The sequence below is a fragment of the Pseudorca crassidens genome, chromosome 7 (genome assembly GCF_039906515.1).
Source record: "Pseudorca crassidens isolate mPseCra1 chromosome 7, mPseCra1.hap1, whole genome shotgun sequence".
In the NCBI taxonomy this organism is placed as follows: domain Eukaryota; kingdom Metazoa; phylum Chordata; class Mammalia; order Artiodactyla; family Delphinidae; genus Pseudorca; species Pseudorca crassidens.
The window spans coordinates 2,204,835-2,220,311 of record NC_090302.1 but is presented as its reverse complement, the minus strand read 5'-3'; the positions used below and the strand labels follow the sequence as shown (position 1 = coordinate 2,220,311).

At 60.0% G+C, this 15,477-nt stretch overlaps 2 protein-coding genes across 6 annotated transcripts; both read left to right on the top strand.

Annotated features, from left to right (window-relative positions):
• Positions 1 to 25: 25 nt before the first annotated feature.
• Positions 26 to 7,098, top strand: MED22 (mediator complex subunit 22). Of its 5 annotated transcripts, none has more exons than XM_067742751.1 (6): positions 26 to 174; positions 794 to 945; positions 1,309 to 1,428; positions 2,409 to 2,489; positions 3,252 to 3,460; positions 6,316 to 7,098. In XM_067742751.1, exons 2-6 carry the CDS (start codon positions 823 to 825, stop codon positions 6,503 to 6,505), a joined length of 723 nt encoding a protein of 240 aa, XP_067598852.1. In that variant the 5' UTR covers positions 26 to 174; positions 794 to 822; the 3' UTR covers positions 6,506 to 7,098. The 5 variants fall into 5 exon arrangements, with proteins under 5 accessions (XP_067598852.1, XP_067598857.1, XP_067598853.1 ...); XM_067742752.1 differs by having other exon boundaries at positions 68 to 205; XM_067742755.1 differs by lacking the exon at positions 26 to 174 and adding an exon at positions 290 to 460.
• Positions 7,099 to 8,044: 946 nt separating this feature from the next.
• Positions 8,045 to 13,008, top strand: SURF6 (surfeit 6). The gene is made up of 5 exons (XM_067742757.1): positions 8,045 to 8,316; positions 9,663 to 9,860; positions 10,414 to 10,502; positions 11,502 to 11,705; positions 11,808 to 13,008. The coding sequence occupies exons 1-5, from the start codon at positions 8,223 to 8,225 to the stop codon at positions 12,285 to 12,287; spliced, it is 1,065 nt and encodes a 354-aa protein (XP_067598858.1). The 5' UTR covers positions 8,045 to 8,222; the 3' UTR covers positions 12,288 to 13,008.
• Positions 13,009 to 15,477: the final 2,469 nt, after the last annotated feature.

Genomic DNA, 15,477 nt, shown 5'->3' with positions numbered 1-15,477 from the left:
CTAAAGCCTGTGCGGGATTTCGGATTTAAAGCGACAGAACTTTCTCCCGCCCGGCGGGCGGTGCCTAGAGCCGGACGACGGGTCTGAGCTGCTTGGAAAGGGGCGCGGAGAGGCGCCGGGGAGCCGGGACTTCTCCGGAGGGGCGCGCGCTCGTCCCCAGCCCGCCCTGGCCAGGTACCCGCTGGTCCCCGGCTCTGCGGACCAGGTGTGGGCGTTGGGGCGGCGTGGCCGCGGTGTCGGCGATCTTCTCGTGCGATTTACTCCAAAGTGGCTTAAGAACCGCGAGTTCGGTCTGGGGGCCATCCGGACCGGAGCACGCGTAGCCCGGAGGCACCTGGCGCGGGGCGGGAGGGTGGTCCCAGCAGAGACCCCGGAGCTCAGGAGCCCAAGAGGTCCCGTGGGGCGGCCCCCGGGGGTCCCGGCGTGGAGACGAGGGCGGCGGATTGGGGGTGAAGGCCAAGTGCGTTTGGAGGAGGTGGGGTAGGATCCGAGCGGCTCCTCGGGTGAGGAGTAGGGCAGAAGTGCTGGCGGGGAAGCGGCTGGTCAGGGCAGGTGGGGGACGTGCGTGGGCCTGGCCTCTGAGAAGGCTGCGCCGGAGCCCATCAGGGTGTCGTCGGGGTTCCGGGGAAGGGGCGCGGGCCGGAGGAGACGCCGCAGTGCACTGTGTGCGGATTTTTGGACGAGTGTGTTTGGCAGACAGGGAATCCCCGGAGAGCTGCGGGTCCTGCCGAGGCGGGGGCCTCGAGGGTGGGAGGCTGGGGTTCGCTCGCTCACACCAGACTCTGGGTCCCAGGTGTCCCCTGCCGTGCCCGAGGCCCCGCCATGGCCCAGCAGAGAGCCCTGCCGCAAAGCAAGGAGACGCTGCTGCAGTCTTACAACAAGCGACTCAAGGATGATGTCAAGTCCATCATGGACAACTTCACCGAGATCATCAAGACCGCCAAGGTGGGTGGGGGCCGCCGGTCTGCTGCCCCTTCTGAGACCAAGGGAAGTAGCAAGGTCTAGAGATTGTGGACAGTGGTGAATGGAGCCAGGGTGTCTGCTTGCAACAGCACCCACTCAACGTGGCTGCTCCGGGCCAGGTGATGGCGATATACCAGTGAACCCTTGTCCCCATGGGGAGAACATTTGGGAGAGCCGCAAGGGGACTGACAATAACAAACTGGTCAACAGATAGATAGACTGGCCAATTACAGGTCCTGGTGAGGCAGTTGTAGGGGACTCCAGTCACATTGCCGGGATCCAACGTCCAGCATCACTTACTAGCAGCAAGGGGTTGGATGAGGTCTTGACTTCTCAGTGCCTCAGTTTCCCCTGCATCGTAGGGTCCTTGTGATGACTGGAGGAGTTTATCTGTGTAAAGCGGTTACCATGGGGATTATTGCGAGCGCACGCCGTCAGGGAGAGAAGCCGGGGAAGGCCTCCCAGGTGGGTAGAGTGGTCAGTGTCTGGTTGCGGTCAGGCAAGCCCGCTGACCGGATTGGGGCAGGATCTCTGCATGACCGCTGCAGACCTGTAAGGCTTGTTTGAGCATTGAGAGTGACGATGAAAGCTAGAGTTTATTTCGTGCTCACCACGTGTCAGGCCGAGCCGAGAGGGCCCTTTGTGTCCCGTCCCATTTAGTCTTCACGAGAACTCTACGGGGCAGGTACCATTGTTGTCCTCTCCCTTTTCACAGGGGGAAACTGAGGCTCAGGTTTACCAACCTGCCCAAAGTCATTCTGCTAATAACTGGCAGGGCTGGGATTTGAACCCGGGAAGTCTGGCTCCTAACCGCTTAGGGTGCCCTGACCCCTGCCCGGACCCTGGCCTGGTGGGTGGGTTGGGACAGTTAGCAGCCTAACAGGCTATGGGCGGGGCAGGACTCCTGGCTCTGCCATTTACTGCCTGAGACACCTTGAGTGTGCTCAGGTCTGTCCCGGCCTCAGGTTTACCCACCTGTAAACCAGGGATGGCGGTCCAGGCTTCTGTGAGTTTCCTAAGATGATGGTCAAGTGCTTAACACAGTGCCTGGCACCCAAGAAGTACTCGGCAAACGATCACTTGAAAAAAACACATTGTCGTTTTATTGATCCATTTAGCAGGTCAGTGAGCACCTGAGCTAGGGATGCCATCAGTGCTGAACAGGACTCCATACCCCCAAAAAGACAGGATCAACACCTCCCCGCACCTGGCACAGCGGCTGGTGTCCTTAGGCATCCACTGGTCCTGGTGAAGGTGCCTGTCATCTCCTTAGAACAGAGCTAGAGGGGGTGACGGTGCACACGGCCTGAGGTCTGGTTGGCAGCACCCGGTGCGCAGAGGGCACGATAGGCCACAGGGTGTGGCGAGTGCAGTCATGCCGCCACTGCCAGGTGCGTGAGGGCCGGGGCGCCTGCCCATTCTAGGCTTTCTTGTTTGCCCTCCAGATCGAGGACGAGACGCAGGTGTCAAGGGCCACTCAGGGCGAGCAAGATAATTACGAGATGCACGTGCGAGCCGCCAACATCGTGAGTCACCAGGTGGAGGGGACAGCCCGGGTTCCAGGAACCTTGTGGTCCCCACTGGGGTTCCCTGGGTGGGGGGCAAACCACTTCTCAGGAGACTCCGCTCGAGAGGAGGGCTGTCCATGGCAGCCGCGTAAGGGGCCACGGCCATCCTGTCGAATGCTGGGCGGTGGTTAGAAAGAGGTCACCCCTTCCTCGCTGAAGCTTCGTTATGAGTGCGGGAGCAAATGGCCAGATGAGACGGGACGTGCATTTTGACCCCTTTCGAGGTCACAGAACGAGCAGGGCGACCAAGTATTTCCATAGGTCTGCGTCCCCGGATGAAAATGCACAGGACAAGGTCCTGAGGGAACCCCCCCAACTGGCAGATGCGCTGCACCTGAGGAAGAGCAGGGCAGGAGGTTGAATGGGGTGGTAGCTGGATCTGGGGTTCGAGGTTTTGAGAAGCAGAATGTGTGCTTGAATAGCACATGAGCTTGGTGATCGTACCAGCAGGAGCAGAAGGCAGAGGCCAGGGGCGCATGGGGACTGGCGGGCTGACGGCACCTGCCTTGGTGCCAGGGACCCTGCCCCCTCCCCTCCCCCCTCCCCCCTCCCCCCGTAGCTTGCGCTCTAGTTTCCTCACTTCTCACAATGACCCTATGTTAGTGCCGTGGTCCCACTTGGCAGGTGAGGCAGCTGAGGCCATTGCTTATCCAGCGCCAGGCACACAGAGGCAGGCTGCTGTCAGTCCCTCACTGTGCTGCCCCGCCCCCATCCACGTAGGTCCGAGCCGGCGAGTCCCTGATGAAGCTGGTGTCCGACCTCAAGCAGTTCCTCATCCTCAACGACTTCCCGTCGGTGAATGAGGCCATTGACGAGCGCAGCCAGCAGCTGCGAGCTCTGCAGGAGGAGTGTGACCGGAAGCTCATCGCCCTGCGGGATGAGGTCTCCACAGACCTCTACGAGCTGGAGGAGGAGTATTACTCGTCCAGGTACAAATAGGGCTGGACCCCGTGCAGAGCGGACCTGTGGACCTGGGCCCGGCCAGCAGGGGTGGCCCAGCCCCACCTGGCAGCCCGAAGGTCCTGTTTTTCCAAATCCTTCCTGGTCTTGGCGACAGAGCCCTTTGCCTGGGTTTCAGAGGAGACCTCATGGTCAGAGCGTTTGATCTACAGACAACCTACGCCGTCTACCGGGGCCCGGGCATCGGGATGAAAATCACAGAGCCTCAGGGGTTGGGAGGGCCAAGGCAGCGTTTCTGTCTGGGGGCTTGTCTGTTCCTCCTAGCTGTCTGAGCAATACCTGAACATTCCAGCCAAGGCGGGGCTAGCTCTCTTGGCCACCCAGGCTCATGTCCAGGACTCCAGTGCTTGCCCAGGGATGCAGTTCCTTATGGGGGTCACTGAATACCCACCCTGTGTGTCAGGGGTGGGGGTTTCTGGGAAGGAGGAGGAGAAAACTCAAGCAGAGGATGGCCTTGAAAACCAGGCCTGGGAACTTGGACCACTGAGTCCTTGTTCACAGACCACAGCCCTCCTACATGCCAGGCCCATGCTGAGCCCCAGGGATACAGCAGGGGCAAGACCTGTCACCCCAGTCCTCGTGTGGCCACTTAGAATCCTGAGACCTGAGGCGCTTTGAGCTGGAGGGGGCCTGAGAAATCAGAGTCCAGGTGTAATTTACATTTGGGGAAACTGAGGCTGGAGAGATCCCACATCTCTGTCCCCATTAGCTTGGAAAGACCGAGACTCGGTCCAGCAGACATGGAGTCCACACCCCCTCTCGCCCTTGCCTGACAATGTGTCCTTCCTGTCATGGATTTTCAACGCTCCTTTCTGTCCCATGGCGGCCATGCTGGGGCCACAGACGCCCAGAGCCAGTGGTCTGGGGCTTGGTTTCACTGCGCTGGACTCAGTGCCACCCCTCGTGGTCCCCGCCCATCTTGGCCTTTGCGGGAAGGGACAGAGTGTCACTGCCCAGAGGGAGCGGTCTAGCCTCTTCCAGAGGGTTCTGGGGCCTTCTCTAGTCCCTGATACCCACGGCTCAGCAGACATGCGGCAGGTGCCTCCTACATACCAGGCCTTCAGAGAGGGGTCCCAAGTGGGTCCCTGGGGGGTTTCAGACCCTGCTGGGGACGTTGCTCACAGCCCTGCTTGTCCCCTATGTCCCTGTGTTTGTCCCCTTGCTGCCCTCAAGGGCCAAGCCCCTGGACTGAGCAGCTGCAGGCCAGCAACGCAGCCCTGCCTCTTGAGGCTGAGGGCCAGAGCGGCAGGGCCGCAGGGGAACCCAGGGGGTCTGAGAGCCAGGCTCCTCGCGTCCTGGCTCTGGGCCCGGCAGTCTCTGGTTCACCCAGAGGGGTTTCTGGTCTGGCCTGGGGTCTCCTCCCGCTGTTCCCGTTGCCTCGAGAGGCTGAGCTCCTCTCTTGTCTGTAAACGCCTGTAAGTGGCTGGGGCTCCGCTGAGGCTGGGCCCGCAGGCTGTCAGCGCCTCCCTGTCGGCCCCCAACCCCGGCCACCAGCGCTCAGCCCGTCCTCCGTCCTCCCCGTGCGTCCCGGCTGCCTGCACCCCCATCTCCCCGGCCACCAGCGCTCAGCCCGTCCTCCGTCCTCCCCGCGCGTCCCGGCTGCCTGCACCCCCATCTCCCCGGCCACCAGTGTTCAGCCCGTCCTCCGTCCTCCCCGTGCGTCCCGGCTGCCTGCACCCCCATCTCCCCGGCCACCGGCGCTCAGCCCGTCCTCCCCGTGCGTCCCGGCTGCCTTCACCCCCATCTCCCCGGCCACCAGCGCTCAGCCCGTCCTCCCCGTGTCCCGGCTGCCTGCACCCCCATCTCCCCGGCCATCAGTGCTCAGCCCGTCCTCCGTCCCCCCCGTGCGTCCCAGCTGCCTGCACCCCCATCTCCCCAGCCACCAGCGCTCAGCCCGTCCCCCATCCTCCCTGTGCGTCCCGGCTGCCTGCACCCCCATCTCCTGCACCCCCATCTCCACGCTCGCTCCCCTGCTTTCTGCTCACGACTTGCTCTTTCTCGGCCTCTTGCCCTCCACTCTCCTTGAGACTCCGCTCTGTGTCCAGGATGGTTTCTGAGACTGAACGCTGAGGGCAGGAGCAAGGGAGGGAGCAAGAGGCAGGGTAGGATTCGGGAGAAAGCCATGGAGACGAGTGTGGGGACGGAACATGCTCTAGTCGCCCCCTTGACAACCTTCACGAGCCGTGCCCTTCACCTGCGTCCTCGCCCTGAGAGGCCGGCCCTGCTGTCCCCTTATTAGAGACAGGAGACTGAGTTCAAGGGGCCGGGGGCCTGTTTGAGATCACACAGAACACCAGGGCCTCTGCTCCTAACTGCCACCCATTGAGGCTGAGTCCCAGCCAGGGCCAGACCCAGAAGGACGACAGGCTCTCTGCCCTCAGGGGCCTCGGGACCGAGGAGGCCATAGCGAGCTCTGGACGCTGGTTCCTGCTGCTGGCGGGAGCGTGTGGCTAGGCTGGCAGCTCCCTGCGGGAGGAGGGCAGCTGTAGCCAGGACAGGAGGTGGCGGCAGGGACCAGGAATGCCACTTGGCAGGAGGGACACCGGTTGGTCAGTGGAAGGGACCAGCCGAGGTCACAGCCTGCTGGTGGCTGGTCCCAGAAGGCGCCCTTTCGGATTCTCCGGAGGACCCGGAAGCAGGGGCAGCCGCCCGCACCTCGCCCTCAGCCGGGCCGCTTAACGGAGGGGCCAGCACCGAGGAGAGGAGGGGAAGGCCGGCCTGGGGTGTGGTCTGTTTCCTTAACTCTGCTTCTGTCTCGCTTTCCCTCCCTGGCTTCCCTCACTGCCTGCTCCTGTCTCTCCCTGGGTTTCTGGTGGTGGAAAAGCTCAAGTCTTTGCGAAGCTAATGATCTGCCTCTGTGTGAAGCTTACTGGAGGCTGGACCTCGACACAGACTCCGCCGACGGCCTCTCAGTCCCTCTGCCGGCGACCCCGGAGCCCAGTGCTGGCCCCCTGCAGGCTGCAGCCCCTGCCCACTCCCACGCCGGTGGCCCCGGCCCCGCAGAGCACGCCTGAGCCTCCCAGGGCTCCTCTCCCCGGGCCCCTAGACCTTAGGAATGAAGTGCAGTGTTCCCCTCTAGGCCGACCACAGCCTCAGCTCCCTTCAGCCTTGGGGCCCACTTGGGGAGCCGCCGTGGCCTCTTTCGGAACCGTGTCAGCCCAGGGACAGCCCACCGAGGAGTGTTGGGGGAAAGCAAATACCCCCAGCCATGCCAGGGGGGCCCATCCTTACTCTTGTCATCACCTTATTTGCTACTTTCCTGGCTGGCTGGAAGGAAGTTTCCAGGATAGTTTGTCCCGTTGAGGACCTAACGGCGGGGCAGGGAGGATGCCCAGCCTTGGGAGACCTGACCTGAGCGTGGTGTTTACAATGGAGGACGCAAGTGCTCAGAGTGGACAGTACTAGCCAAGGCCAGGCCCCCATGCAGAGCTCTGCCCGCTACCTTGCCCTGAGGCTCCCTGCGCTAGCTGACTGCCCCTGCAGGGCTGTGGGGAAAGGGGGCTGCCCACTCTTGCAGAAGTCAGGCAGGGTCCTTCCTAATTCCGCTGCTGCACACGTTTTGGTTCTTTTTGTGATGAGACTGTTGAATAAAACCAGCTCCACCCTTTTGCTTTGGTCGGTTCCTTTTCTTGCTCAGCCCCAATCAGTTTTGGACCACCCTTGGTCTCGGTGGCTGTCGGAAAACAGCCCCTGGGCTCTGCCTGGACAACATTGGGCTCCAGGTCAGCCTTCTCACGGGGGCTCTGGGCAAGCAGGGGCTTTGTCAGCTTGGAGTCACGGCTGCATTTCCATTGCCTAGAAAGAGCTGTCTAGGACCTAGAAGGGCCCTAATGTTTGGTGAATGCATGAAAAGCTGCCGTTATTGCATACCACGTGGCCTAGGCGGCGTCCGTCTGGTTGCACCCCGAGTCGGTGCTCGTTACTGTCATCTCAGGGAGGGGTGACCACGGGCTTGCAAGGGGTTGTAGTGCTGTGCTGTGCTCATGGTCATGGAGCTGGGAAGTGAAGTGGGAGGTTCAGGACTCAACCCAGGTGGAACGCTAGGCCCAGTGCCTGGAGCCAGGCTCACCTGAGAAGCGGGGGGGCGGGTGTCACCCCCAGAAGAGCCGGGACATCAATCCCAAGCCCTGTCACCGGCGTGCTTTATCTCCCTCCCAGAGGGAGATCACCGTCCCAGTGTATGGAGGACATGCCAACCCACGACCCGCCACGTCACTCTGAATTTATTACCAATCACCACTGAAACAAACTTGATGACACTGCTGTGTTTTCTTCGCCGCTTGTACCCCGGGGCCTTGGAACCTGCCCGGCGCGCAGTCCTTTCTGAACGAACGCGGTCTCGCCAGCTTCCACTTGGGGTCTGCGCCCCCAGGGAACTAAATTCCTGCGGACCTGTTCCTGTCCCCCCTTACGGGTACCGAGCACCTACCGTGTGCCGGGCGCGGTCCCCGCCCCCGCCCCACAATGCTTTGCGCCCCGCCCCCCGTGCCTCTTCCGTTGGAGCCACCTGGTTAATCGAGCGTCGCGCGCTGGCTGCTCGGCGCTCGGCTGGCCGCGCCTGCCCACGTGCTGGTTTCCGGCGAGCGCAGCGGAAGGGGAGAGGGTCGCGCCGGCCGGGGGCAGTGTATATGTCCGTGGCTGCCGCTGCCGGCGCGGGACGCAGCGCCCTGGCTTTCCTCACCGCGAGTAGGACCCCGGAGCGAGCCCCGCCCGACCCCCGAACCTCCAGCCATGGCTTCTCTGCTTGCGAAGGACGCCTACCTGCAGAGTCTGGCCAAGAAGATCTGCTCCCAGCCCAGCCCCGAGCCACAGAAGCGCAAGTCGGGTAAAGCGCAGCCCCCGGCCGGGACTGGGAGGGCTTCGGAAGGGGGCGCCCCTCCACCCCCCCAGCGTCCCCACTCCCCTCCGCGGCGGAGGTCGGTGTGTGCCCCACACCGCACCTGAGTAGCCTTCAGGTGGAGTAGACACGTAGATGCGTAAAACAAGCCTGTGAAATATTAGAGGGAAGTATTGTAAGGGATGCTTAAAGGCAACGCCATTTCCTTTGCTCGTTGGGGGCATCCGTCTGGGAGTCTGAGGGATTCAGCTGTGCGCCCTCCGGGCTGGAAGCTCGGCCGGGGTTTGGAGGAGGTGACCCCGTGGAATGGTTGCTCTGCCGTTGGGCATCGTGAACAGGCTTAGCCAGCCCTCCACGCCGGGTGGGAAGACAGGTATGAGTGATGATGAAAAAATTACTTTTTCAGCCCAGTACTATGGGTCTGGTGGTGGTGTGGGGAGAAGGAAGGAAGAAGATGGGTCCTGCTAATGGGAGTTTACACGGCAGTGGTGACAAGGGCCCCCTCAGGAGGCAGATACACAAGTAGGTGAAACAGACAGTAATTGGCCTGCCCTGGCGCAGAGGAGGGGAGAGTGGGCACGTCTGCCGTGGACCTACCAGAGGGAAAACGACCTTTTCTTGTTATACAAGGAAAATGTGTTCATCGTAGAAAATTGAAGTTAAGTGAATTTTTTCACCACTCAGTTACTAGTTAGGTCTGTGTCTTTCGAACACTTTTTCTGAGCGTTTCTCACTGAAACAGTTTGGCTCCTACTTTGTGTACTCAATTCTCATTTTCCTTGTAGAATGAAAGCATTTTCTGCCCTCCCCAGCACACACACGCGTGGGATCTTAGGTCCCCGACCACGGATTGAACCCAGGCCCTCGGCAGTGAGAGCGCAGAGTGCTTACCCACAGGACCGCCAGAGAATTCTCTCTCAATCTGTTACGGTGAAAGCCTGTGCCGTTACGTTTTGTTGGGTACAGCACAGTGTGTTTTGTGGCGGTGCCATCACTGTCGTTGTAGATGGATATCTAGGTTTAACTAGATTTTCACTCAAAAAAGGACGTAACGATGCACATCGTGAGGCCACATCTTGCTGCGTACCCAGAGTGAGTGCTCACGAGCAGACTGCGGGGGCAGCGTGGGGGTGTTTTTCAGGGTTTTGATGAGTGTGGCCAGTCTGCTTTCTAGGAATTTTGTGGTTCTGAGCTCAGCGGATGAGGGTCTCCATGTCCCCCATCCTGATCGGCTTTTGGCATTCTTCTAGGACCGAAGCCTTTACAAGACCTTCTTACATATTGAATGGGTCACAGGGATTGGGGTGGCAGCCCTTTCTCATTTTGTGTTTCAGCTGGCAAAACTCAAGTCTCAGAAGCTGCTGGGCCCCCCAAAAAGAAGAGAAAGAGAGCACAGAAGAAATCCCGGGAGCGGGAGGAGAAGGCTGCAGAACCCAAGGCCCAGGCCCCTGTGGAGAAGTCTCAAGCCAGGACACCAGTGGCAGCCAAGGAGAAAGAGGATGAGGCCCGCAGCTCGACCGGGGCCCCTGCGGGTGAGGGGGGTGGGCAGGGTCGACTGGGATCTGCGACATATACAGAAGTGGGCCTCTCTGGTCATAACGGCACGATCAGATCGTGTGAGACTTCCCGAAGAGCGCGTTTTCAGAGGACAGATCACGGGGCCCCTGTGGGTGGATGGGAATCTCAGGAAGTGCACAGTAGTTCCAGGCCGCGTAGTAACTGGGATGGCGAGGGGCAAGGCCAGGTCCCCCTGAGGTCCTGCAGCAGCTTGGCTTGTAGCTTTACTGCCCTCACGTCTCTGAAGTGGTGTGAGAGCTGCCTCTGGGTCTGGGGGACACTGCAGAAGGTGGAAGAAGTGGGAGATGGGTTTGGGCCGCACTTCATGAGGATGTCCTGTCCTGGAGGCCAGTCCAGCTTGAAGAGGTAGGGTAGAATTTACTGGAACTGACCTGCAGATCCACGAGTGGTCACTGGAGGGGGGCAGTGTGTGGAGACTCAGGCTTCGAAGCTGGGCCCTTGGGGAGGGCACAGGAAGGGCGGGGGGTGGTGGCGTCTCCTTTTGGTCCTCTGACTGCTTCTTTGCAGATGGCCTGGTCAGTGAGCCTGGCTCGCTGTTTGCCTTGGACGTTCTGCGGCAGCGCCTGCATGAGAAGATCCGGGAGGCGCGGGGCCAGGTAGGTGGAGGAGGCCTCTGGGTCCCGTGGTGGTTTCCACACACTGCCTGGAGAGAAGACGCCCAGGGGCTTGCTGAGGTCGGCCCCAGCTCTGCCAGCTATCATGGGGCTGACGGGGCAGGCGTGGGGGGGCTCAGCCCCTGTTCCCGCCCCTGCAGCGGGTGCCGCCAGGGCCTCGGCAGCTCTGTCCTGCAAGAGGTCAGGTGTAGTTCTTGTCATCTTGGGGAGCTCGGCCCCCAGGGCCCCCCTCCTGCTGGCCATGCTGGGCTTCTGGCTCTTCCGTCCTGCGGCCTTGGAGAGAGGCTCAGCCTCTCCCTTCAAGGAAAGCTGCCTTTGCTAACACACCCACGCTGGGCGACAATTCCTGCACGTTTGTCCGTCTAAATGCACGACGGCCCTGTGAGGTAAGCCAGGGCCTGAGATGAGGTGACCAGCCCGAGGTGACAGGCATGGGACGGACGCTCCAGGACCTCAACCAGCCTCAGCGTGGATGGCATCGCCACCCCCCCCCAAGCCTCCTGCTGTGTGGGGACAGTCCCCTGGCTGCTTTCTGCACTGTCCTGGGACAGGCCCGAGGGCCCTGCCTTCCTGCAGTGGTCCAGAGCACTGTTGTCTGCCCCGCAGGGGTCAGAATCGTGCAGTGGTCTGCACAGGTGCAGTGTTCTGACCCAACGCCAAGATCTGGGTGGTGGCCTTGGCTAAGCCCCCTGTCCTTGTCTCTGAAATGGTGGAGGACCACACGTCCCTTATTGGGTCACTGGGGAGACTTAGAGGCAGCATGTTTGGGAAGTGCCCCGGTATGGTAGGTGCCTGGGATCAGGAAGGCACGGTTCTCGTGGGGTCCCCTTGGCCTTGTTTTGGGTGCACTTTGGGTGCCAGGTCACCTCCGGGTGGAACGCTGCACGTGGCGGGCCCATTTTCCTGCCCTGATTCCATGTGCCAGGCTGGGGGCCCCGCGGTTGGGAGAACCTGATGAGTGAGCACCTTCTTGCGCCACAGGGCAGCGCCAAGGAGTTGTCTCCAGCTGCTTTGGAGAAAAGACGCCGGAGGAAGCAGGAGCGCGACCGGAAGAAGAGGAAGCGGAGGGAACTGAGAGCAAAGGAGAAGGCGGCTGAGGCCCTCGAGGGGGTGGAGGCCGCCGAGCCGCCGCCCGAGGCGCCCCACGAGGAGGCGCAGGCCCAGTCGGGGCTGCTCTTCAACAAGGTGAGCGCTGCGCGGACGTCGGGCGGGTGGAGGTGGGCGCAGTGTGCGGGCCCCAGGCGGGCGGGAAGCGGCGCTTAGCTCACATCGCCCTCTTCCCCCGAGGTGGAGGTGAGCGAGGAGGAGCCGGGCAGCAAGGCCCAGCGTAGGAAGGAGAAGAGGCAGAAGCTGAAGGGGAACCTGACGCCGCTGACGGGCAGGAACTACCGGCAGCTACTGGAGCGCCTGCAGGCGCGGCAGGCCCGGCTGGAGGAGCTGCGGGACCAGGACGCGGGCCAGGCCCGGGAGCTCGAGGCCAAGATGCAGTGGACCAACCTGCTGTACAAGGCCGAGGGCGTGAAGATCCGCGACGACGAGCACCTGCTGCAGGAGGCCCTGAAGCGCAAGGAGAAGCGGCGGGCGCAGCGGCAGCGCGCATGGGAGAAGCGCACGGCGCACGTGCTGGGGAAGATGCAGCAGCGGCAGGACAGGCGGCGGCAGAACCTGCGCAAGAAGAAGGCGGCCAGGGCCGAGCGGCGCCTGGAGAAGGCTCGCAAGAAGGGCCGCATCCTGCCCCAGGACCTGGAGCGGGCCGGCCTGGTCTGAGGGCCTGGATGCCCGGCGCCAACCCGGGAGGCCGCAGGCTCCGGGTCCCAGCGGAGAGCGGACGCCGCCGCGTGCTTGAGAGCCTTTGGATCCAGGGCAGGGGTGACCCAAATCCAGGCTCTAGGCTCCTCTTGTGAGGCCGGAACGCTCCCTGAGAGTTGCGGGGTGGGGGGCGAGGGAGCAGCGAGGAGGGAGGGGGCGTCTTGAGGGGGGGCTTCCCTGGCGCCCTCTTCCTCCCCCATGTTCACAGGAGCGGGAACTGCTGTGTCTGCCCTAAACTCACTTGGAAAAGGACAAAAACCAGCCAGCTCCTGTAGCCTGCGTTGGAGTGAAGTTGACGGGCTCGGTAACTGGGAGACGGCGGGGCCGTCCTCAGGCTGCCTGGAATTGAGTTATTCGAAGTTAATTTCTAAGGTGGGTGAAACATAGAATTTAAGGTAGACATGCACATTAAAGATCCTAAGGTAACCAGTAAAAGGTAGAAACAGTGAACTAGCAGGAAGAACAGCGGAGTGGGGTGGACAGTTATCGATCTAGGAGGCGGCAGGAGAGAAAGAGTAAAACCTAGAACCGAGCGAGGCCAATGGAGGGTGCACAGTCGGGCACAGTTAAGTCCAAGCCCGCAGGCAGCCGGGATGAATGCACGGGACAAAATTCAATGAATCTTATGGTATGTGGATTATATTTCAGTAAAACTGTTAATAAAATTCTTTTGACTAAACTCCAGTTAAGAAACAGATGGTAACCAAAAGGAAGCTGGTGTGGCTGTATCATAAGATGAAGATTTGAAAGTAAAAGGCACTAGTAGAGAGAAAAGAAAGTCGCCACGTAATGAAAGGGGTGCAGGTCACCTGGAAGGTAGAACAGTCCTGCACCAGGAGCAGCTTCAAATCTGTCTAGCAGAACCTGACCCGCTACAAGGAGAAATCAATTCACAAACCGAAATGGGAGATTTTTAACATCTCCGTTAGGAATTGATACACCAAGCAGACAAAATCAGATGCATAGGGAAGGTTTCAACGAGAGCATTTGTAAGCTTGAGCTGATGGACACACAGAATAGTGCAGCTAAAAACAGTGTGTACCGGGACTTCCCTGGTAGCCCGGTGGTTAGGACTCTGCTTCCAATGCAGGGGGTGCGGGTTTGATCCCTGGTCAGGGAACTAAGATCCCATGTGGCTCGGGATGCAGCAAAAAATTAAAAACAAAACAAAACAGTATGTACCTCAAGCACACGTGGAACAGTGGTGAAAACTGACCACCTCCTAGTCCATAAAGCAAGTCATATTTCAAAGCGTCGGCATCGTATCTGGCCGTGGAACAATTTAAAAACTTCAGAGGTAATTGTTAAAGGTTCCTGTTTGGAAGTTTAAAAACACACTTCTATGTGAGTCAAAGAGTAATCCCTAGTGGATGTTAGAGAAAGTTTAGGACTGAAAGGAAATGAAAGTGCTGTGCATTAAAATCTGTGGGCCACAGCTAAGGCAGTGCCAAAAGCACTTTGTAGCCTTAAAAGTGTGCTTATGTGTATCTGTTCTTGGTTATACATCTTAGGAAGTGATGGCATCATGCAGCACCATTTCCTGCCATCTTGCTTGACCTAGCACCTCATTCCAGGGTCCTGTTGTCCCACTCTCTGCACCCAGCAGTTGCTCCCGAATTATTGTCCGTATGTTGCAGTCAGAGTTGGGAGAGTATAAACCCCCTGTGGAAATCGCAGGAGCATCTCAAAAGGCCTGGTGGGCGTATCATCGGGTGCTCCCCCTGAAGCCTGGAAGTCCAGGAAGCTCGTCCCTCCGACCTGGAGTGCTGCTGTGTCCCCAGCTTCATGTAGCTGGTGTGCAGGGTGAGCAGGTGGTGCATTTTGGTGGCAGGTGGCATCAGGAGCACCCCATTTCTAGAAGCAGCACTGGACAATAGGAGATACAGCGCAGAAAGGGTGAGGAAATACAGGGAATTCTTCACCTGGTGGGAGACAGAGCCTGTATCCAAGTGGAAACACTGAAAATGCTCCAGCCTCCCTGGGCTTGGCCACTCGTGTCCCTCCCTGGCCCAGGGCTGGGAGCTGATGCACAGAAGCAAGGACATGCTGCACATGATTTTGGTGGCAACCAAAGCGTCTCACGGCCAGAGGCAATAGTGGACGATGGAATATGGACAACAGGGAAGAAGAGGTTAAGAACATTACAGAATGAGTCTAGGAGGCCCGATGCACGCCTCTTGGGGGTTGTGCGCCTCAGGCGCAGAAGATGAAATGCAGAGTCATGGGAGAAAACTTCCAAGGGCCTAATGTCAGATATTTTCAGAGCCAAATGGCAAGAGTCCCCAAGTCAGAAGGTCCCTCCTCCTTCACTCAGCAGGGTGAGTCAGCTGGAAGTAGCTGTAACCAGGACACGTGCTCAGGAGCCATGGTTCACCAGGAACTGGGGTTCCAACAGTCCTGCAAGGCCAGGGTAGTTTTGTGCCACTGGCCCCTTTGGGTGAGGCCGGGAAGTAGGCTCCCAGTCAACCTTTCCTTCTACTTGGGGGCTCCAGAAGTTGAACACGTGGCTAGAAATTCAGTGAGGAGCAGCATGGCTAGAAATTCAGTGAGGGGCAGCGTGCAACTGAGTAGCTCAAGTGAAGCTTCTGTTCACCAGACCTGCGTCGGGGTGCAGAGGGCAGAAGGGGAGCTGTCTCCAGACCCCCCGTGGGTTGGCGCACCCAGTTCATTGCACTAGCCTGACGACTGTGGGAACCTCGCGCGCATGGCCTGTGGAAGTAAGGTGCTCCCTGCCGCCCTCGGGTTCCAGGATCTGCGCTGGCCCAAGAGCATGGTTCTACCCCTGCACCTCCCGTGGCATTCCATCCAGCCTTCAGGGAAGGGCCACCGTGGTGCTTCTCTACTCTGTTCACAGTGCTTTTCTAGTACCTCCGCAAAGGATTGAGTCTTCTGTACCCTCCCCAGACCACCTGTTGGGTGGATGAGCAGGTAACATTGTTAAGACCTTCCAACAAGCCTGCCTCGCTCCTGGTAGAGAGTAGCCTAGAGGAAAGAGAGAGTTCTTACCTCTGTGTCGTTCCAAGGGATTTCTGGAAGGTTCACTTACCTCAGCATGGGCCACTGTGGGTTCCAGGTTTTGGTCAAGCAACAAAGGAAATGATCGGATCCTTTCCAGTTCCCTAGCTAGCTCACTCTGAGTCCTGCTTAT

Excerpts from the sequence above, each read along its gene's own strand:
- MED22 (XM_067742751.1), top strand. The coding sequence starts at position 823 with ATGGCCCAGCAGAGAGCCCTGCCGCAAAGCAAGGAGACGCTGCTGCAG. Across the intron at positions 946-1,308 it reads AGATCATCAAGACCGCCAAG|TTTCCCCTGCATCGTAGGGT; the intron begins GTGGGTGGGGGC and ends TCAGTGCCTCAG. Across the intron at positions 2,490-3,251 it reads ACGTGCGAGCCGCCAACATC|GTCCGAGCCGGCGAGTCCCT; the intron begins GTGAGTCACCAG and ends CCATCCACGTAG.
- SURF6 (XM_067742757.1), top strand. The coding sequence starts at position 8,223 with ATGGCTTCTCTGCTTGCGAAGGACGCCTACCTGCAGAGTCTGGCCAAG. Across the intron at positions 10,503-11,501 it reads TCCGGGAGGCGCGGGGCCAG|GGCAGCGCCAAGGAGTTGTC; the intron begins GTAGGTGGAGGA and ends CTTGCGCCACAG. Across the intron at positions 11,706-11,807 it reads CGGGGCTGCTCTTCAACAAG|GTGGAGGTGAGCGAGGAGGA; the intron begins GTGAGCGCTGCG and ends TCTTCCCCCGAG.